Source organism: Lissotriton helveticus, chromosome 9 (genome assembly GCF_964261635.1).
Source record: "Lissotriton helveticus chromosome 9, aLisHel1.1, whole genome shotgun sequence".
NCBI lineage: Eukaryota > Metazoa > Chordata > Amphibia > Caudata > Salamandridae > Lissotriton > Lissotriton helveticus.
The window spans coordinates 1,212,408,314-1,212,431,611 of NC_136070.1; the positions used below are offsets into that span (position 1 = coordinate 1,212,408,314).

Sequence of the window (23,298 nt, forward strand, 5' to 3'; positions counted from 1 at the left end):
TGGAGGGAGCAGAGTCCAGCAGCTGAGGCACAAGAATGGTTTTAGGAAGAAAGTGGGGTAATGAGTTATAAAAACTGGAGATCTGCAGCCTCCAGATGAAATGAGTTCAAGGGGAAATTATGCATTTTATGAATTTATTTTTTTTAGAGTTTTATATAGCGCGAACTTGACCAGAACCGAATCGGGTATCAAAGCGCTTTACATAGCACCAGTTACATTACATGAGGATACACATTAATTTGTGATTTGCCCAGAATCACAGGATGTTTGGTGTCGTTACCGAGACTCAAACCCAGATCCATAGGTCCGAGGTCGAGCGCCCTAGCCGTTAGGCCAACTCCTCTCCATTAGGGCTCATGGTAACTTAGGTACATCCCCGAAGAGCAGACAAATGGAAGAATACCAGTGGATCTTACAGGAGATCGGAAGTGATCAAGGAGGCGTGTAGACATCCACATAGAAGAAAAGCAGGGGTTGTAGTTGAGAGAATATATAAAGAGAACAGATTACAACCAGAACAAACATAGATGGAATCCACTAAAGCAATGGACGAAGTGAATCACACACTTAGAAAGATATGTGCAGGAGCATTAAGAATGAGTTTGAGAAGAAGATATCAATATAGGAAGAAAAACAGGTTAAGCAATCGAGACCAGAGCTGGGGTGAGGTGAGTGGATTAACAAGACAGATGTTGTAGAGGGTAAAAACCTTGAAGCACCAGATCGAGGGAATCTTTCAGAAGGGAGAGAAGCAGACAGAATTAAAAAATGTATAGTGACATCTTAGGTGTGTAAAATAGGCACTGGAGGTAATTGGTGGATTAGGAATTAGGGGAATAAAGACTGGAAAGAGAGAAGAAATCGCACAAATCGAAAAAGCATGAATATTTTATGAGCAGAGTTCCACTGATTATCATGAAAAGGCCGAGGAAAAACTGAAAAAAGAAGGATTTGAGAAATGTCTGCATGCAATTAAAATTGTACAACACATACGCGATGAACACTGATTACATTCTGAGTGCAGAGCTGCGGGGGATGGTGTACCAGAAAGGAAGAAACGAGTAAGAAGAATCACACCACGATATGATACTGGTAAAAGGGACAAAAAAGGTAGTTTCAGCGTGACTATGGTACTACTAGGGATTGGGTTTGTTTATTACCAACTGTTGGGCTATACCCTGGCAACTACTTGCTGGGTAGGAAACTACTTTGAGTGTTACTTTCCAAGGCTCTGTACAGTTGTACCTGCATGTTTACCTCAAACAGGCCTATTTCCAAGCTACCTACAGAGCGCAGATGCGGACTCTGCAGTTCCTTGTCATCAGCTATCCAAGTGCAATAAAGGAGGAAGGAGGGAGGGATGGTCTTGACAGTATAAAAAATTAATATTGGAAGATGCACCATTCTACAAAAAAACAGATTTATTCAATCCACTTGGATTTCAAACCTGCTGCTCTAAATGTAATAGTGAGTATCCCTGACAGGAGAATCAAAGACACTCATGAAGAACGAATAGTTTCTTACCTGTCGGTGTAGTTTTGCAGCTTGAAGATCTTTCTGGATTCACTATGCTGTGCATATTCCGCAATCTGGTGGTTGGGTCTGGAATCGTAGTCTTTTTTCTCTTTTTTTTTTTTTTTTTGTCGTAGCCCAGGTGGGCGTCGACGTCCCACCATTTGGTGTCCTTTCCGTGACGTCGGCGTGCTTCCGGCGGAAGCTACCACCCTTGGGCGCCATCTTCTGATTCTTTTTTCTGTCTCTTTTCCTTGTTTGTCTTTGTAGTGAATCCATGGCTATGTATGTTAATCGTTTTTTCAACGTTAGTGTTTCCACGTATTTTGTAATTGTTCCAACTTGCTTTCTTTTCCATGTTTTTCCACCCTCTTTTCCAGCCTCATCTTTCTGGCGGAGGCGGGTGGGTTCGCTAGTGAATCCAGAAAGATCTTCAAGCTGCAAAACTACACCGACAGGTAAGAAACTATTCGTTTTGCAGCGTGAATCTTTCTGGATTCACTATGCTGTGCATAGATTTTGTAGCGGTTTTCGTTACTTTTGTGGCGGTTGGGTGGAAGATGAGCGTTGGTTGCTAAAAATATGTTGAAGCACTTTTTGTCCTACTTGTGCTTCCTTGTTCATCTGTACATCCACGCAGTAGTGCTTCGTGAAAGTGTGTACTGAAGCCCATGTTGCCGCCAGGCATATATCCTGAATCGGTGTGTTGGCCAGGAAGGCAATTGTTGCTCCTTTCTTCCTGGTGGAGTGGGCTCGTGCCCCTCCCGTTAGCTCCTGGCCAGCTTGCTTGTGGCAGAACTGAATTGTCTGTGCGATCCATCGGGCTATGGTGTTTTTCGTAACTGGTTTGCCCATGTAACTGTTAGCGAAGGACACAAAGAACTGTTTCGTCTTCCTGTGGTCCTTCGTTCTTTCAATGTAGTGCATCACAGCCCTTCTTGCGTCTAGGGTGTGGAGCGACCTCTCAGCGCTTGTAGTGGGGTTTTGGAAGAAGCTAGGGATCTGAATACTCTGATTCATGTGGAACCTTGACACCACCTTTGGCATGAAGTGTGAGTCAGTTCTCATCACGACCCTGTCACTGTGTATCTGGATGTAGGGTTCCTGCAGTGTGATTGCCTGCAGTTCGCTCACCCTTCGTAGTGAGGTGATCGCCACCAGGAAGGCCGTCTTCATTGTCAACATTTGCAGTGATGCTTTGTGGATGGGTTCGAAGGGTGCTTTCATGAGCTCCGTCAGTACCACGTTTAAGTTCCAGGCTGGTGGCGGCATTCTCTTTGGCGGCGCTATTCTTTTAGCCCCTTCCAGGAATCTTTTCACGACTTGAGATGTGAAGAAGCTTCTCCCTGTTTCTCCTCTTGTGTATGCCACAATCGCTGCTAGGTGCACTCTCAGTGAGGATGAGCTTAGCTTTGACTTGATTAGGTGTGTGAGGTACCTTAGCACCGTGGACTCCTTGGTCAGTCTCCTTTGGAGTTGTTTTTTGCAACACCATTGAGTGAATCTTTTCCACTTTTCCCCATAGCACTTGCGTGTGCTGGGCCTTCTTGCCACTCGCAGCACCCGCAGGGTGCTCTCTGGTAGTTTCAGGTGTGCAAATTCTAAGTCCTCAGGAGCCAGGCTGAGAGGTTGAGGCTCTCTGGCTCTGGGTGTAGGATTCCTCCGTTTTCCATGGAGAGTAGGTCTCTTCTTTTTGAGAACTTGTGGGGAGGCCCCTGCGCCATCTCCATTATCTGAGAATACCACGTCTGTCTGGCCCATTGTGGTGCCACCAGGATGAGCGTCATGTTGCTCTTCATGCATTTGTTGAGCACCCTGGGGATCAGTGGTATCGGGGGAAAAGCGTAGGCAAATGTTTTTGACCAGCTTATCCATAGGGCATTCCCCTGGGACCGTGCCTCTGGTTGCCTGGATGCAAAGTATTGGCATTTTGCATTCCGGTGTGTTGCAAATAGGTCTATTGTTGTGGTGCCCCACTTCCTGAATAGACTCTCTGTTTCCTGACTGTTGAGTTCCCACTCGTGGGATGCTGAAGTCTGCCTGCTGAGCCAATCCGCTTCCACATTGTCCTTCCCTGGCAGGTGTATGGCTAGCAGGTCTATTTTTAGTGGTATGGCCCATTTCCAGATCTCTTGTGCCAAGTTTGACAGCGGGAACGATTGAGTTCCCCCCTGTTTGTTTATGTAAAACATCGTTGTGGTGTTGTCTGTTTGTATTAGCACCTTCCGGTTGTGTAGGTGTTTCTGAAAGGCCTTGAGGGCTAGCAACACAGTTTTCAGTTCCAGGTAGTTGATGTGCCTGACTGCATCTGTAGGGCTCCACAGACCCCTCCCTCTGAGCCTGTTCATGTGTGCGCCCCACCCCTTCTGGGATGCGTCTGTGGTGATGGTCACTGTTGGGTCCGGTGGTGTTAGAGGTTTCCCTTCTGTTATTCTCTCCTTGGTCTACCACCTTATCTCTTCCTGCACCCTGTGCGTTACAACCACTAGATCCTCCCAACTTCCTGTAGCTTGTGACCATTGTTGTTGCAGCCACTCTTGGAGTGGTCTCATTTGTAGGCGTACATTGGGGACCAGGTGGATGCATGATGCCATCATCCCCAAGATCTTGCTCACAGTCCTCACTGTCAGAGATCGCCCCTTCTGGTAGTGACGTTTCTCCCTCAGTAGGCTGAGCGTTCTCTTTTCGCTCGGTAAGACTCTGCATTGTATGGTGTCGATCTGGGCTCCCAGGAAGATCTTCACCTGCTCTGGTTCCATCGAGCTTTTGCCCCAGTGTATGGAGAAACCCAGGTTTGCTAGCGTTCCTGTCACCTGTTCTGCATGCTCTTTGCATGTCCTGTAGCAGTTTGCCTTCACCAGCCAGTCGTCGAGGTAGGGGTACACGTGTATCCCCTTTCTCCTTAGGTGTGCGGCCACTGCCGCAAGGCATTTGGTGAACACCCTTGGTGCGGACTTTAGGCCGAAAGCTAGGGTCGTGAATTAGTAGTGATCCTTGTTTACAGTGAACCTTAGCATGTGCTTGTGCTGCTTGTTCATGGGGATGTGCAGGTATGCATCTTTGAGGTCTATGGTAGACAAGAAGTCCCCTGCTTTTATCTGAGGAATGACCTCTTGTAGGGACGTCATTTTGAATTTTTGAGTTTTGACGTATTTGTTCAGGAACCGTAGATCCAGGATGGGTCTTAGGCTTTCGTCCACCTTTGGCACTAAGAAGTAGTTTGAGTACAATCCCATGTTCCGTTCTTTGAAGGGGACCCGTTCTATGGCCGCTTTGAGGAGGAGTTCTTGGGCTTCCTCTTGCAGTAGTTGCAGCTCTCTTCCGGAGTGCTGTCTTTTCCTTGGTTTTCTGTTTGGTGGCCTTTTTTCCAACTCTATGCAGTACCCGAACTGCATAATATTGAGTATCCACTTGTCTGTTGTAATTTTTCTCCACTCCTGGAGAAAAAATCTCAATCTTCCTCCTACCGGAGTTGCATGTTCCTTTGTGTCTTGTCCGTGTAGCCCTCTCCTCTTTGTTTTCCCGTGCTCCTCCCCCGGAGGGTGTGGGTGGTAGAGCACCTTCTCTCGTGTGAAGTCACTTAGAGGGGGGCTGTTCGCCGCCTCTTCTTCTCTGGCCCCGTCCATTTCCTCTCGATCGAAAGGACTGGCCCCTGCCTTGGTAGTTCCAGTTTTGCCTCTGCTGCCCCTGGTGGCCTTGGCTGTCACTCTGTTGCCCCTGGTGGAAACTCTGGTGAGAATCTCCTCGCTGGCTTCCACCTCTCCCGTTCGGCCTCCGCGACGGAGTGCCCCTTCTCATCCCTCTGAACAGCAGGGCTCCCATGGACCTTGCCGTCTCGTTGTCCTTCTTCAGTTGGGTGAGCTTATCATCAACTGGGGCTCCGAACAATGTTTCACCGCTGAAGGGTGTGTTCAGGATGTTGTTCTGGACTTCAGCCTTGAATCCTGAGATCCTGAGCCATGCTTGCCTTCTTTCAGTGATGCTTATAGCCATCAGTCTGCTGGATGTTTCTGCCCCGTCCAAGGCGGTCTTCAGGCATGAGTTGGCGATGCTCTTCCCTTCCTCTACCAGGTGTGCTCCTCTGTCACGGTATTGTTTTGGGAGGTGTTTGAGCAACTGTCCCATCTCCTCCCAGTGCTGGTATTGAAGCCTATTCAGGAGGGCGTTGGAATTCGCCATCCGCCAGTGAGTCGCAGCGTTCCTCTCAATCTTCCTGCCCGTTAGGTCCATCCTCCTGCTTTCTTTGTCAGGTGGGGGTCCGGACGATGTTGGGACCTTTGCCCTTTTCCTGGCCGTTGCAGCGATGATAGAATCCGCTGTGACGGAACCCTTGATGTAAGCTGGGTCTTCGGAGGAGAATTTGTACTTCTTCTCGGTCCTCGGCGTTACAGATCTGCATGTAGCCGGGTCCTTGAAGGCCTCCTTTCCCTGGGCCGTGATACTCTTGAGCATGGGCAGGAACTGGCTCCTTGTCTGTATGGGGAGCAGTGTCTCGAGCAGGAAGTCTGCTTTTGGCTTCTCCTCTTCCAGCTTAATTCCATAAGCTGTTGCCGCCTTTCTTACCACCTCATTGTATGCCCCAATGTCATCCGGTGGCGAAGGCCTCGAGGGGTATGTTTCTACCGCCTCCTCTGGGTTTTCGGCCTCGATGTCCTGCCATTCCTGGTCTTGGGCCGTCGAGGAACCTGAACCGTAGCTCGACTGCTGTTCCCCGTAATCCCCCTCTGTGTAGTAGAGGTCCTCCTCCTCTTCGTGCTCCGAAGGTTCCGGAGTTTTCGGCGGCTCTTCGATGTCGAACTCTTCGATCGCCTGTACCTCAGCGACGGTCGGTGCCGGCTTCGGGGGAATATTGTAACTTTTCATTTTTTCGTCGAAGTCCTTCTTTCTCTGAAGGATGTTCTCCATTTCGGCCTCGAGCCTTCTCTTTTTTCTCTGCATTTCTGCGGCCTGTTCGTTGTCGAGCGTTTCGGCCGCCCTTTTCGGCGGCGTCGTCGACGTCGAAGCTTTCTTCGGCTCTTTTTCTTTCGACGTCAAAGTCGAAGTCGAAGGCCCCTTTTCGGGGGCTTGCTTCGATGACCTTTGCTTTTCGCTGGTCTTCTGCCTCCGGGAGTCCTTCTCGGAGGATCCGCTGGGCTCTTTTTCGGAGGATGCAGCTTCGGTCGTCGATTTGCTCGGCGCCGGTGCTCCTTTCGAGGCTCTGTGCTCCGACTTTCGAGAGTCTGCCTCAGGTTTTCGAGGCCCTGTGGGAGTTTTCGGGGTCGTAGACTCTCCTACCCTATCAGGCGTATTCTTATCGGTCTCAACGACCGTGAAGTCATCTGGTCCTTCGGCGATGTTGTCCTCATCGTCGGTGGAGAAGCCAAGTTCATAAAGCGTCGGGGCTTGGCCTTTGCCCTGCATCGTGTGGTGAGCCGTCCTCTGTCCTTCTCGAATTCGGAGTGTCTTCGGCTTGAAGACGGAGCAGGCGTTGCAGTCTCTGCTCTCGTGGTCGATTGGCAGGCAGAGGTTGCAGACTGGGTGCTGGTCCTTCTGTGCGAACTTGTGGTGGCAGTTCTTGCAGAATTTAAACGGCGTCTTGTACATCCCTGCGCACAGGGGGCTCCCTGTGTGCGCATTCCTTCAAGGGCGTCGAAGATTTCGAAGTTCTCTCCTTTCTTCGTCATCTCCTCGCTAAAGGTCCTCTTCTGTCGATGTTCTCAGGCCTTCACCTGTGAGTTTTTGCTGTATTTTCTTCTTTCCTCCGCCAAAACTTCTGGAGGTTCACGCGACGATCCAGACCCAACGGCGGAAAAAAGAATCTGAAGATGGCGCCCAAGGGTGGTAGCTTCCGCCGGAAGCACGCCGACGTCACCGAAAGGACACCAAATGGTGGGACGTCGACGCCCACCTGGGCTACGACAAAAAAAAAAAATAAAAAGAGAAAAAAAGACTACGATTCCGGACCCAACCACCAGATTGCGGAATATGCACAGCATAGTGAATCCAGAAAGATTCACGCTGCAAAACAGCCTGTGCCCCCTTAGTCCAAAGGGGTTTAACACGTCAGTCAATCGGAGTGGTTGCCATTCCTCTAGGATGGTCCCAAAACAAGCAACCAGCAGCAATTTGATAGAACAACTGAGGTGAAGAGGGAAGCTTGAACCGGTCAGGCATCTTCAAGAGGGTCCATGGATTGCAATTGCTGGGCGTATACATGTGTATTTTGTCCCAGGAATGGCAAACAACAATTTGACTTCATTGGCTCAGAGGCGAATTCCATTTGGGAAGCCATCTTTGATGAAGGACATTAGCGGTTTCCTTTTTTTGGCCACTTGGTAAATATTAACTGGAAGTTGCTCTGCTTGAAAGAATCTTAACATCGCAGGAGGGATCTGGCCACAGACTTAACAAGGGGTCAAAGGACCTTTATAAAGGCCTGACACCGGCATGAATGAAGATAACTGCCAACAAATTGATGATTATAGCCATTTGGTGAGATCCTTGCCTGTAGTTGTAAATGAGAGAGCTTGTTCCCATCGAAATGAAGAGAGCTTGCTTCCACTGAACAGAAGTTCCAAGATTTGCATTTGAGCTTCAAGGCATGATACCATAAGTAAAGCAACACCTTGAGAAAAACATCAATTCTGACAGTCATGGTCTTAGCCGAAAAAATATGTGTGACAAAGAATAGATATGTAAGCAGTAACACTGTATTCTAGTTCTTATTAAAAGTCTGTAGGCCATTATGGCCTTAAGGGCAATCAGGAAAGAAATCTGATGGACATTTCCACATTGCAGTCATCCATCCTTGCAGAAAGAAATTTAAAAATAATTTCAATAAAATTAACGTCTAGTAAAGTGCCTTCTACAAAAAAAAAGTTGCCCCAAAGCAGCTCCTCCAGAATTACTTCACTCAAATCTACACCCTAAATCTAATGATCTTGACCATGCCCAATTTGTAATGGACATTCTAATTTGCAGGACCTATATTTAAAAACAGATCTTTTCAAAACTAAATACAACAACATTATCTGCAAGTAAAAACTCATTCAAGTTCCAGCTTGACATTGTAGGGAATACTTATGTGATACTAACTGTAAAATGCCTTAATCCTAAAGTTCTCTTTTGTGGCCCACAACACCATGTAAAACAAAAGATCTAGACATTTATATGAGCTATATTTCTAGGCCTGATATACTGTAGACCATCATTATGGTAAATAAGTGATTCTGAAAAGATCTGAAATGGACCATTCATTTAGACAAGAATGTCCTCTTTGACTCACACTAGGTTATTAGTAACCTTTTAAACCACGGAGTGCTCACGCCAACAATACTTCGAATATTTCATTACCATAACCAACATCAGTTATAGCTGTTCTAGAGCATCCTTTGGATTCAAAGCCAGCACTTCATCCATGTTAGTCAGATAACATTGTTACCAGAAGCAAAATAAATATTGTAGATTTGCAGGCTACGGGGCCCCTCCCTGCACCTCGGCCATCAGCTAGAGTCAAAGGGGCCAATATGATTAGAAAAATAAAAATTGTTCTCTTTGTCTAGTCATGCATCTCTAACCACAGGCAATCTACAAAGTTTGTTTAATGAGGTCAGAGAGTTTTGAGCTCTATTGTGACATAATTCACCAGGCAGTCCCTTTAAAGAAGGATTCAGGTTTGTAGCTCTGATGAATCAATATTTTGGACAAAGCAAGATAATGAAGTGTTTTGCAAAGTACCATAGTGCAGACTGCGGACAGGCTCTGCTGCACTTTCCTATGTCTCCATTTAGACAGAATGACTACAACGGGCTTGAATTTTATATCGAAAACCCTCAGGAAACAAATGTTGTTTTTTCTAAGCACAGTTCTCCACGCAGATAGAATGCAGATTTTATGCCTTTTAATATCATACTGGTTTTACTGATTATATTCGCTTCTTGCTTATCCATGAGAGTCTGGTTTTACTCCAACAGAAAGGAAAAGGAAGCAGTCGACATTTTACAAGGTAGCTTCCATATCTGTGGCTTACTCACCATCTTTCGCATAGAACCTCACAGCTTATGCAGGGTAGCAAAGCATCTGCCTCTCTCCTAAAAGCCTCTCTGAATATCTGACTTAATCAACGAACATCAGTAAATTGAGAAATGCCACTGGTTTAATTCCTCACTCTCCCAATTCAACACTCAAGGATAATTCCTCTAGATAATTTTAGTAGTAATTTATGAAAGTATTTTTGAGTTAAAGAGAAAGCCAATTTCAATGTTCCCAAAACGCAGCATGATAAAGTAATGGTAGTATTGGAATGGCTTTAAACACAGAGAGCCGCCCCAGTTGAAAACTCCTCCCCTACCAAACACTCAATCTGGAGAGGGCAACCAAAGTATAGAGAATGGACAAACTGCTTAAATTAATCAAGAATTTCAACCCAGGCTAATTTAGAAGCAGAATTGAATAATCTGTTTCCTTGTGGTCGCTTCTGACCCAATACTAAAATTGTAGGCTCAGGTGCAATTATACTCAAGGTGGTAGACATCCACATTGGCCTCTTACTGCTCACTTGAACAAAGGCTACTTAGAGCCAAAATGCCACAAAAGTAGACTCACTACCTGTGGCCCTGCAGCACCATCCAGTGGAGGCAGCCTATTCCTCCCTGGTCTTGACTGACCCTATTTGAGTTGGCCACTATGTTCATAGACACACTTACAACCTGCTGACGTCCTTGACTAAGACCCCAAACCGTGGGAGAAGATACTGACTTGGTTGAATCCCAACAAAAATCCAGAAGCGGGTTTCCGACACTAGCAAAAGTTTCCCCCCAATGCTGGCTAGCCGCTTAGGGCCAGGAGTTCCCTTCGTCAACAAACCAAACCTTTCTTCTCCCACTTCACCTTTGAGATTAAGAACCAAAAACCTTTACGCAAACGGTCTTTCACTATTTATAGATCCATATGCAGTAGGACTACCTTTCTCATCAACTATTTTGATTTCCACTCACCCTCTCCCTTACTTTGTTCACTCCACAGCCATCCTCAAAAGTGGAACAAGCCTAAAAGACACTAATTCTTCATACCAATCACACCCATGATATACAAAAGTGAGGGGATCCCCACCTTCATGTCTATCACTAACAGGGTTACCACCTCCGACTGGGGGAAAATATCAGCTATTCTGCCACAGAATATGACACAAATTACAATACTGAACCAGTGATGTCTGGTGGCAAAAGAATGATGGGGCGAGGAGGTTGGGGGACGCTTGGTTCAACCCAAAAGGATTACTTACTATCCCCTAGGGAACAGAGACCAACATCATGCTTAAACAGTGTGTATTTATTGAAAAAATAGTAAACCACTCTGTAATGGGCTGCATGTAATGTATTTTTTACTCCTGCCCTAGCTGGAAGTAGCTGTCCAAGTTGCGGCAAAGATGGAGGACTTCAAATAACCATCAAGGTACCCCCTCTTCCCAATTTCAGTTAAAGGATCAGAATGTGGATACTTATATATATATTTTTTTTAAGAGTTCCAGCCTGCCGCTAGCATTTACGTAAAAAATATCTGATTGCATTTTTTTTAAATGGATAAGTGAACATATGTTCAGAGCTGCCATATTTATAGAAAAACTCTGAAAAGAAATACGTTGGTCAGTCTAGGGGGACCCTAATGATTTTCTCACACCATGAGGGCCCCGGCATGAAAAAGTTTCAAGAACAGTGAGGTAGATTATCTGTCACAGTATAAATGTGACTCTAAACATGCACAGAAGGATGAGAATTGAACATCACAGAGGCCTTATAATCTCGTACTTTAGACAGCAGGGCTTGTCTTCAGATAAGACACGTCTTCTGGTGCAGAAATAGGCTACACTAATCTTTTAGGTTCATCTGACATCAATTCAATAAAGTAAGTCTCGGGCAATAAACAGCTATAACATAACGTGTATTTGTAAAGCAAACGTTCACCCGTGAGTATCATGGCGCTGAATAACAGATGTTTATTGTTACCCAATTAAATGGTACTAATTTTATCGACCTCAGAAGGATGAAAGGCTGAGTGGACCTGTCGGGATTTGAACCTGTGACCATGAGGTCGAACACAGGCCCCTGGAGTGGATGCATTAGTCCACTGAGCCACCAGATATCAATGTAAATCGTGAAATGCTGCCGCAGAAGTGGTAACAAAACCAGTGGGAAAAAACTGAATGTGCCTCGATAAATGGAAACTTATGTCATACCATTAATATGGGTCTCCAACTCAGTATGAATTATTACTAATCACCAGATAATAAGTTAGAAATATTTTATAAACATACTAATTTCGTTCAAAAAACGTAATACATTTTTTTTTAAATACATTTATTCTGCCCCCAAAGAGCAAGATTTCATGTTTAGTAATTAAATAAATTTTGCTCCCAAAAATCAGCTTGTCACTTTTTCTTAACATGAGCTAATTCTGTACACGAACACCAACGTCATGTTAGCTGCAAAATTCCTCTTTCAGCACATTCTAGATTCTCTTTGTTTGGGGCTTTGAATTATATAGCGGTTATAATAAAGCTCAAAGGGTTGGGCGCTCTTTGCTGAGGTCTGTAGACGACCGGCAGCGAAGAGGGTCAATTCCTGACCTGATGAACAACTACATCCATCCTTCCTTCCTCTCAAGTTCAGTAAAATGAGGAACAATTTTAACGGAGTGCCAATCACAATAAAAGAAAATTAAGTAAAGCGCTCTACAAAAAATTGTTATATAAAAAACACATTTTTGTCACCATGAAGAAATGAGTCATTCATGCTATTCTGTTAGTGTCTGAAGTCTAAAAAAAGCATCTCTTTCCACCAATTACCTTTCTCATCAGGGGTGGTAGCTATGTGTTTTACTCTACATAAACTGTTACATCAAGGAGGGAAAATCAAGCAAAATAATACACATTTTTATTTGGAACCCAATTAATTAAAAAAGACGAGAGACCACCATTCGCAAATGAAATGTTGAGCATCATTCGCTTTTTATTTGGATATCCCAAATTCATTTGCGTTGTAGCACCATGAAGCACCCCTTCTCTGACTGCAAGCAACATTTGTATTCCGTTGGTGAAACCGATGGGTATTTTTGGAGTGTGCAGTTTGCTTACCATGATGTGCAGTTTGCTTACCATGATGTGCAGTTTGCTTACCATGATGTGCTGTCTGCGGCTGAATGCGTTTACTTGAAGGATATTAACGGAGACAATCATTGCCATCATTATGGGGAAAGAGGAGAAGATGTTGTGTCTAACTTTGCAAGTGCTGCCTGACCCGTCTCGGAGACTTCCTGTTTCTCTCTCTCAGACGAGACATCCTGGTCGCAGGACGAGCAGTGTTGCATTGTGTGCAGTCTGTCAGTGCCTGCAGCCAAGGAGTGGGGAGACCTGCCGGGTGCACAGTCAGTGTAGAAGAGGCACCGAGGTCACTGGCCACGCAGTGTTGTACTGTGAAGACTGACATGGTGTCTGCACTTGGGGACGCACGCGTGGGAGAGCTGCCTGCCTCGTAGATAGTGTGCGCTATGCAGCGGGCTTGAGACCACTGCCAACACAGTCTCCATCTCAAGCCAGGCACCCAGAGTCATTGGCCATGCAGTGTTGTACTGTGTGCAGACAATCACAGTGACAGCAAGAGGGGTCCTCAGCCAAGCATGATGGGGAAAATGCCTGCCATGTAGTGCTATATGGCTATTGGGTTAATTCTCTACAATGCTAAGTGAGCATGAGCTCTGCTGCCATGATGCTTCTTTTGCACACGTTACTACATGCTTTTATTTCGCAAGACTCTGTTTGAGCCTTTTACATGAGAACGGTCTGCTTTCTGCGTTTTATGCTATTCCTTGAGTTTAGTCTGAACACGATGTGCAAGGTTGATAAACATGCCCCTTGTTATTATTTCTGTTCTGGTCAGTCCCTTGCACCTAGACAAAACATGCTAAACACAGCTGCAATGCTGAAGACTCATGCTTTGATATTACGGGGATGCATGTGGTTCACACACACTTGGAGGGAAACTTTTCCTTGGAGAAGAGCTATGCTGTTCCTATGATGTAAAGATACCATCTAGGCTTTAAGGTGTGGGGTCTGCTGACAAAGCCCGAGATCTTCCTTTATATAGTAAACTTCAACTTACCAAGGGGAGGGTGGTTAGGTCTTATCGTACTTTCCCCACTGACAGTATAAAATGACAACCCCCTTTGTTTTTTATGGTATTGGAACAATGCTAACTTTATTAAGTTTATGCGTTTTGCTGCTAGTATTGACTCGTATACTGCATCATAGAGCACCATAGTTAAAATAAAAATTTTGAACTATACAGTGACTCCGACAATCCTTATTGTGGACAAGTATGAGTGAGTGAGCGAAAGGGAATGTCTTGCTCCCGCGATTCCTGAGAGAGTCGGGAGTGTTACGTTCTGGGTTGCCTAATCATGTGTAGCTACATGATTATAGGAGAACAAATGAGACACTATAGCTAGTCGGTTTTGGGATTTTGGGCACTAAGATGGTAGGAAGGCACAACCTCTATACACCAAGGTCCTGTTTTCCTGCGCATAATTCTGTGTATGTTCAGAATCCCCGCAACAGTAGATAATGTGTAGGACCATGCAGCCGAGCCTAAAACCATTGGCACCAGGCTCCCTCTCAGGAGAGGCACTGGGGGTCACAGGCCATGCAGTGCTATACTTTGCACTGCCCGTTATAAAGTGCCAATCAAGATGGGGAGAACTGCCTACCACCTAGGTAGTGTGCATATGCATCTGGCCCAGGACCACAGCCGCCACAGTCTAACTACAGAGGCAACGTTTTTTTCAGAATGAACAGTGAACCACATCCCCAGGCATATCACACTGATCAGGGCCAGACTAGGAACCAAAATCAGCCCTGGATAAAAATGTTCAACCCAGTACCACACTTTAGGAGACTGTGACCTGATTGAGGGTATGGGTGCGTGATTGTATCATGGGAGGCCATCATCCTCTGAAAGCAGTCTCCTAGCCTGCAGACTACTGGTGAAATGCCAGAGTGACAGAAAGGTCAGTCCTGCCAGACCCTGGCAGCGCTTCATCTGAAAAAAAGTGAACATTAAATATGTCGACAGTATCAGTCAGGTCAAGAATTGGGGATATATTTCTTAATTAATGAAGCCGGTCAAAAGACCAGGCTATGGTTCTGCTAGTTAAACACAATGAAGGTCTGACTGGGCCAAAGCACGAGGCAATGTATTGCAGATACTTATTTAAAACCAGCATCATCTTTAAACAAGGAGTTGCTGATGGAGCCAGTAAAATATCAGTTAGGCAGCAACTTCACCTACAGTTTTAATGTCCAATAACAAAAGGTAACTAAGGCAAGGCATATTACATTATGTAAAATAGTCCTCCATAAATGATAAGGTACCTTAGAAGTCATTATCAGTATTGACCCGCCTCATCCCATCACAATCTGTGTACCTAACCAGAATCTATACGGATAAATAACCAATGAGTGTCTGTCCTTGTGCCAGCTCTAATGCAATACCTGGCAGGGACATCACCCCTCTCCTGCTTATAGTCCACAGGAAGTGAGAAGTTAAATGCCGGGAGGAGCGACTCATTTGGGGCCTGGATAATTACAGAACGCATCCTCTCCTCATGCCTTTTCCTCTATAGCTCGATGACGAGCTTCCCCCCTTGGATTAGCCTTTCGTGATTCTCCAACAGCAACCTTCCTGGCACTGCTGAACTCCAGTAACTACTTGGATCTACAGGTCACAAGTTCGAATTATGACTATGTCAACTTTTCAAATTTCCGAGGTTGGTAAACTGAGGATCTAATATAGGGCTTAGAATAATGGATACAAGACATTTACATTGACAAGTCCAATAGCACGGGCATATTTGAGACCTATAGGCTTTGCCAATGCTTGCTTGTTTGTTTTTTAACACAAAGGGGCAGACTGCCTGTTTCGGGCCTCAGGCCTAGGAGCGATGGCCTAGTGGAGTGGGCAGTGAAATCCATATCAATGGTGTTGCACATGCATTGCAACTGGGGCCAAAGAGTGTGACGCCTTGATTAAACCCCAATTATGCCTGCTTTACTATGCTTCCTTGCTTGCACTAGGGCCCAGTGCACCCATCCTGTAACAGTGTTACTTTAGGCCTTGGACCAATGGACAAAGAGAGGACACAACTGAAGCAGAGGAAACACCTCAGCTTAGGCCTCAGAGAAATGGCAATGTGGGATGGGGCAAGATGGAAGCCCATTTTTTTAACACGCAGCAGTGGAGACTGACCTCCTCACAGGGCGGTAGCTCTCATTAGTGAAGCAGGTGCAGTGGCACTGGGGTCCAGGAGTTTGAGGGGTCCACTGCATCACAGTTATGACGGTCTTACTTTACAAGAGGCATGGAGGCTCATTATCCTTGCTAGCATTAGGGCTGATGGCACCCTTGCTGTAACGAGGTGGGCAACACGTGGGGGCTCATTTCAAGCCTATTTTGAGATTATAGTGATGGCCTTGCGTGGTGGAGGAGGGGCCGAGAAGCAGAGGAGATAGCGACTCAATGACGCAGATGGCATTAGTCCAGTAGGTGCAGTTGCACTAGGCACCTATGGGAACTAGTGTGTTATTGTCAATTTCTGTTTTAGTTCGATCTATTTACTCTTTTCCAATTATTGTTGATTATGAGCCACAAAAAAAAGAACCCGTGAAAATAATCTCATAAGGCCCGCCCCTTCCGCTCCCCCAAGTCGTGCAATGAAGTTTTAGCAGGTGCCCAACTTCAAAACATTTTACTTAAGGGGGGGGTCTCAGAGCAAAAAATGTTTGATGACCACTGGAACTTACCCACATACATCCATGCAGACACGATCAACACACCGGAAGACTGTCACACACATACCAGCAAACGCAAAAGGTACCCACCAGCCTGTATTATATATGCACACCAGATCTCAGGCATTAGCAAGCTTCAAAGTCTTCAGGCTGTAATGAGCCATGAATGATCCCAGACAGTAATAAGACTTATTTTCCTTGGGCAGTAAAGAACATCCATGGGCACAGGCAATAAAGTACTAGTCACTACAGGCAGCAGTGAGCATTAATAGTCCCAGGCTGGACAGAGCCTCAATGGGTCAAGACAGGAACAAACTTCAATGGAAGCAGGCAATAACAGCCATCATTGGCCCTAGCTACTACCAAGCTCCTGTTGTCTAAGGCAGGACCACGCCTCCAGGGAGCCACTCATTAAATATTGGACACTCCACATCAAAGATTAGTATTATAACCGAAGAGTAGTGAATCAAATTGAACATGTTTTTGATACCCATCGTCCATTCAACCTTTGTGAACCATGATTGCAGTTGTAATGTCAGCTGTAATGATAAAAGCCATTAGGCTGTTGTTAAAAAAAACTGAGGGCAAACTTCCATGTGGGTGCTTTATCACTCTTCTGAGACGAACAACTTTACTGACTTCCAAGAATGAAAGTGATTTTTCTAGCAAAAGGACCTGGTCACAGTTGGAGGCCCCACCGTGTTGTGATTTGTGTTATAATAAAAGGATGAAACAGTTAGGCACCAATGACCTTAGGAAAATATGGAATGTGTGTAATCTGCCACACATTAAATTGGTAGCCCATGACTGATGATTTCTCCTTAACTTCTCACATTAGCACTGGTTATATCACATTATATAAATAAACAAACAGAATCCACTCCTTGGGTTTTAGGTGTATCCCCCAAAATGGGGAATAACCTTCTTGTTTTAGGTCCCCTCATACACCAACAGGCCCCTTGGTGTCATGCTTCATCATCACAAATCCCCACCTTACTCACGTTTCTCTAACTCGTATTAATTAAAAAGTGAGAAAATCTACAGTGCAGGTAAAACAATGTACTTAGCAAAAATGTCGTCCAACAGTATCGCCAGAGCCACGAAGGGATTGACTGGGAGGAATTTCCTTGCAGAAATCGTGCTAGTTAGCACACCAGATCTTGACGCTTGGCTCATGAAGCTTTTTCAGCAACCCCAAAACAGATGATCAACGGACAACATTTTTGCTAGGTACATTGTTTTACCTGCACTGTAGATTTTCTCACTTTTTATTAAAAAAATTAATATGAGTTAGAGAAACGTGAGTAAGGTGGGGATTTGTGCACCCCGTCCTGAAGAAGGTGTTGTTTAACACCGAAACATGTTGATGCACACAGAGAGGAGGTAACGCACATTGTCAGCGTAACAACCTCCCACACTTTATTTTAATAGCACCAGCCCGGGGGCTCATTAAATACTCTTTAGTCACCCCACGAGCCAGGTCCTTTTTAAACCTTCACTATTTTCTAAACCCCACTTAACACTCACATATAAAAAAAAACTCATTCACACCACACATAGTCTACCAAGTGCTCCCGCGTATTCGTAGGTCGCAGCACGCCGTACCCCGTAGAGGGGTACGATGACCCCGATGATGAAGCATGACACCAAGGGGCCTGTTGGTGTGTGAGGGGACCTAAAACAAGAAGGTTGTTCCCCATTTTGGGGGATACACCTAAAACCCAAGGAGTGGATTGTGTTTGTTTATTTATATAGGCTTAGGGAGAACGAATCCCTTCTGATTTCTCTCTCTCCCCCCTTTTGTTTGTTGAATATATCACATTATAGCCATATTGATAAATTACAGTGTACATATGAATTAATTTGCCTTACAGCACATCTTTATTAACACACAGGCTTAGTCACTCATTTGTCATTAAATGATTGTTCATACGTCTATTGGAATTGACTAGTATTTTGTCATAAGGGTGATATGACTGTTGTGTAGTCTAGCATACACATCTTTTTAAGGGACCCTTTTTCTCATTCCTCTTTGATCCTCTAAATGTACTGAATGTATTCCCTTTCTTAGTCCAATTTTCAGTCTTTGCATTTTGACAGCAGTCATAACAAATCTGACATTCTGAACTGTCTGCTCATCTGGAGCCAGTTACAGGACACGTTTTCTTAGCCAATGCTCTTTCATTCTTCACAGAGAACATTTAGCACTTACTTAATCTTGTTGGAGTTTTTCTGTGGTCTTTATCCTCTTCTAATTCCTTCTTCACAGGTTTTTGCCATCTGTTTTTAACTTGATCAATCAGTAATTGAAATTCATTTTTGTGCTTTTGCCCTGGAAAAGAACGCAAGACAATGTAAACATGCCTCTCCACAAGAATGTATTTAATATGTTCTCCATTGTTAACAGCATTCACATTATCTTCAGAAGGAACAACTTAAAGAGGCGCCACATTCTACAGAAATAATAACTGCAACAGTAAAGATACATAAAACAGTGTCTGTAAGTGCAACTGTTACGACAAAACATTAAGAACAGACTATTGCAAAAACGACAGCTTTCTGACAACTTCTCAACCCACAATCCAGTTTTAAAGTATATTTATATTAATGAATCAGTAAATGATGCATAACAAGATGCCACATTAGCTGTCTTCCCGAGTCTGTGGCCCATCACTGGACACACCAGATGTAATTCAATTTCCCTCCCAGCAGAGGGCAGTAGGGGTGTGCCGAGCTCACCGCAACTTCTAAACTACCTCCAAACTGTCTACTTGATTACCTGCCCCCACATAGATAATGAAGCAGGGTAAATGTCTTCACCCCAGCCCTCTCTATATCACCTGGCTGACCGACTGCAGAAAGTACACACAAAAAGGTGCAAATTTGGAGGCCACAGTAATACCTAAAAATCAGAGCTTTTTTTTTTTAAGTGATGGCTTAGACAAGTAATCAGGAGGCTAAAAAGGTGTAGGGCTTCTCTGACGTTAGGCAGAATTAGCGGCAGGCTCCTGAGACGAATGGTGGGCATCGTGTCAAGGTGGAGTAGTACTGAGCATGTCCGGTCTGGCGTACTGAAATAATAGCGGTGGATTCTTCACCGCCCCATAATATCCCGGAATTACACTGGAATAGGAGTTTAGTGACTGTGGAGGCATGTGTGCCAGTGCCTGGCGAGTGTGCAAGAGAATGGTTCAATAGAGGTACTGTGGCAGATGGCTTACTCCTGAGGAGATCCTGAAACTGTGGAACGTCCTCCTAGGATTCTTACGACATTGCACTTCCTTGCTGGCATTTCGTAAAAACCTGAAGAACAGGTTGTTTTAAGGCCTGAGAAGATATTTCTCCCTATGCTTATCTCAGGGAAACCCATCTGGGGTAGACGAGTGCTTTATAAATTGAACGAATATTAAGTTCACTCATATAGGGCCAAAAAGTCAACATTTTTATCTCTCTTGGGTCCCACAGATTAAATATGATCTACATTGTAACAAAAAAACTATGTCATGAACCAGGGAGAGCATATGGTGATATATATATATATTACCTACTGGCGGTCGCCAGTAGGTAGTTACAGTTAGGATCGTTTTCCATAGGAAATCCGCAACATTCTATTGGGAATAACTTTGGCGCCGAATGAGGGATCTGCCTGTAATTTTCCTTAACTTTGCCTCGCTGTGCTCGCTCCTTCCCTGAAAGTTTCGGGGGGATCCGTCAAGCGGGGGCCGAGATAAAAGGGGGGTCCCAAAACGTGTTTTCCCCATGTTAATTTCCATAGGGCGGTTGGACTTACTTTTAGCCCGAACGGCTGAATGGATTTCCACCAAACTTGGCAAAATTGTAGGGACTGGTACCCCGATGTGCCTTTGCAATGTCTCAAGATATATGCTCCAGTGGTTTTTACGAAAATTAACTGTGAAAAAATATATATTGGGCTACATTGGGCTATATATATATGTTAGAGCCCAAATGTAGCCCAATGTAGCCCAAAGATGGCCACCAGAGACAAAAAAAAATAAATGTAGCCCAAATATCAGCCAGATGTAGCCCAACTATAGCCCAATGACAGAATGTCCCAGAGTGTTCTAAAGAACAACTAGAGCGCTAACAGTCTTACTTATGACAAAAGTATGGCACACCTGAAGTCATCTTGATTTGAATAAAGTGTTAACACTTAAAACATTTAATTTGCAAAGGAACAAAATGAGGGGGTTCATTTTGCCATAGAAATTATGATTAGTGCCGAAGAAAGAAAAATTAGGGCACATTTTGAGTGACTTCTCAAATCCTCTTATATTTCATTAAAAAAATTCTGATATGCAGTCTCCCAAGATGGCCACCAGGACAAGAGAGCCCAAATGTAGCCCAAATATCATCCAGATGTAGCCCAACTATAGCCCAATGACAGAATGTCCCAGAGTGTTCTAAAGAACAACTAGAACGCTAACAGTCTTACTTATGACAAAAGTATGGCACACCTGAAGTCATCTTGATTGGAATAAAGTGGTAACACTTAATACATTTAATTTGAAAAGGAACAAAATGAGGGGTTTCATTTTGCCATAGAAATTTTATATATATATATATATATATATATATATTCACTGAAAAAACCATAGGTTACACACCAGTTATAGTTAGGAATTAGCATTTAAAAAACCTTTGAAATTCACTGAAAAAAACATAGGTTTCACAACAGTTATAGTTAGCTGGAAATTTTACTCGCATAAAACCATTGAAATTCCCACTTTATAGTTAGTTGGACTCACTATAACTTGCACGTCTGCAATGCACTGCTGATGACGTCACATATTACATCACTCATGCATATATTTAAATATTTAAACATTACTCGCTAATATATGTATTCACTAAGATACACTTAATAAGCCAGTTAACCAATCAATTTAAAAAAAAAAAACACTGTCATGAGTGATGTAATATGTGACGTCATCAGCAGTGCATTGCAGATGTGCAAGTTATAGTGAGTCCAACTAACTATAACGTGGGAATTTAAATGGTTTTATGCGAGTAAAATTTCCAGCTAACTATAACTGGTGTGAAACCTATGATTTTTTTCAGTGAATATACATACATATATATATATATACATATATATATATATACATATATATATATATATATATATATATATATATATATATATATTAATGCACTCACTTAAACACTGCGTATATGTAATCCAAGTGAAAACTGGCCACTGGGTTGTCAGGAGGATGCATCCATTGGGGGTCTCCCCATATATTTGTAAGAGGGATACCAACGTTTTGAAAGAGACCCATGGTGGACTCTGTTTACTTAGTTAACACTGACCCTGGCCCCCGTGGGCTAATAGGGTTGTCCTTGTGACACCACACAGGCTTCTCTGAGGTTCATCAAAGCAGCGGTCATAGCAAAGAGGTAGACTAAAAGTGGAGGGGACGATGGTACCTTCACCTACAGCAGAAAAGGAGGAGAAGAGTGAAGCTGAACAGAGTGATGAATGAGGCTTCTGAGGGAAAGGGCATAGGATGGGTGGAAAAGACGACATTTTCATGGCTCAGGGACGGACCCCATGAGAAGAGACTTAGAGGAGCCTGATAAAGTAGAGGAGAATAAATGGGGATTCAAATGTGGGGCAAGGGGAAGAGATCATATGTCATAAAATAGGTGCCACCTGCACTCCCAAACAGTAAGGAGTGGAGAGAGAAGGCATATATAGACCCATATAGGAAGGCAGAGATGAACTTGGGGAATGGTTAAAGGGAAAAGACAAGAGGGCGGACAGCAGACAGATGTGGCTCAGGAGGATGATAAAGTTTTTGTCAGAGCCAGTGTTTAATTTGTAAAAGAATAAGTGCTGGGCCCAAATCTTTGCGCAGAAGCCCACAGCCGGTGGTAATGAATGCTGGCATGCAAAATACCAAGGCTCCGTAGTCTTGGTTCCACCTCTTGCTTTTTATTCCAGAAGACACGTTCTGCCCCTTTATCTACTTCTTTGCAGGTTCTTTTTCACACCTCCCTTTACCCTTTATCATTTTTCTACATTTTCCCCTGTTTCCTTCCCCTTGTGTGTTTCTCTCTCTTACACTGGGTCTAAGTCTGATAAGTAAAACTAAGTTAAAAAGGAAGGAGTACCAGTGGGCCCCACCAGCTCCAACTAACCAAAGTTCACAGCATTGAGAGCAAAAATGGAGCGTAACAAGGAGCAGTAGAAGCCACAACAGCGGCTTAGACAGCAATAGGAAGAGCAACTGACCTGTGGCAAGGATATCCCACAAGACAAGCAGCTGAAGATCAGAGAGCAGGGAAGAAGGTTTGAAGTACGGAGAAGACGAGTAGGGCAGTACCAGGAGTAGTGATGTAGTGAGATTTTGAAAATTATAATACACAACCTATTTATAGGTAGAGCGCATGAAAAGGTTGAAATTTTACATTACACGTGAAAGATAGAGATACATGAAATAGAGCCAAGTGTAGCAGAAGCATCGTAAAAGTGCGCTTTAAAAAAATAAGATGAAGAAAACATGTGGAATAACATTAATACATATAAATGAAGTTACACTAATTAAAGATGTTTATAAATAATTGGAAGTTTGTGCTAAAATGAAGTGGCTTAGTAATATGGTGCCTAGTGTTAATATGCATCATTAGAAAATTCGATGAGTAAATATTTAAACAATGACATATGAGCTTGATATTTTAAAGAGTGATATTAGAGATGTCATAGAATATGAAAAAAATAAAATGGGATTAGAATATTGAACTCTGAAAAAAATGCATCTATGAGATTAATGCGAACAAGTTGTGGTAGTTGGCTATTTTTAACATTATGAGTAATCAACAAAGACCACCTGAAAATAAATCAGTAAATATTCCGATGTTGTTGGAATATATTCAATGTGTTAAAATACCCCTCACACACCAAAAGGGCCCTTGGTGTCATGCTTCATCATCGGGGTCTTCCCGCC

The 23,298-nt window shown here is 44.0% G+C and overlaps 1 protein-coding gene across 4 annotated transcripts in view; it reads right to left on the bottom strand.

Annotated features, from left to right (window-relative positions):
* Positions 1–23,298, bottom strand: part of RAD18 (RAD18 E3 ubiquitin protein ligase) — a 742,369-nt gene that overhangs the window by 229,947 nt on the left and 489,124 nt on the right. For all 4 annotated transcript variants that reach the window (XM_078662418.1, XM_078662420.1, XM_078662419.1 and 1 more), the window contains one exon: positions 18,543–18,662. In XM_078662418.1, the coding sequence (XP_078518544.1) occupies positions 18,543–18,662 (120 nt within the window). The remainder of the gene's footprint in view (positions 1–18,542; positions 18,663–23,298) is intronic.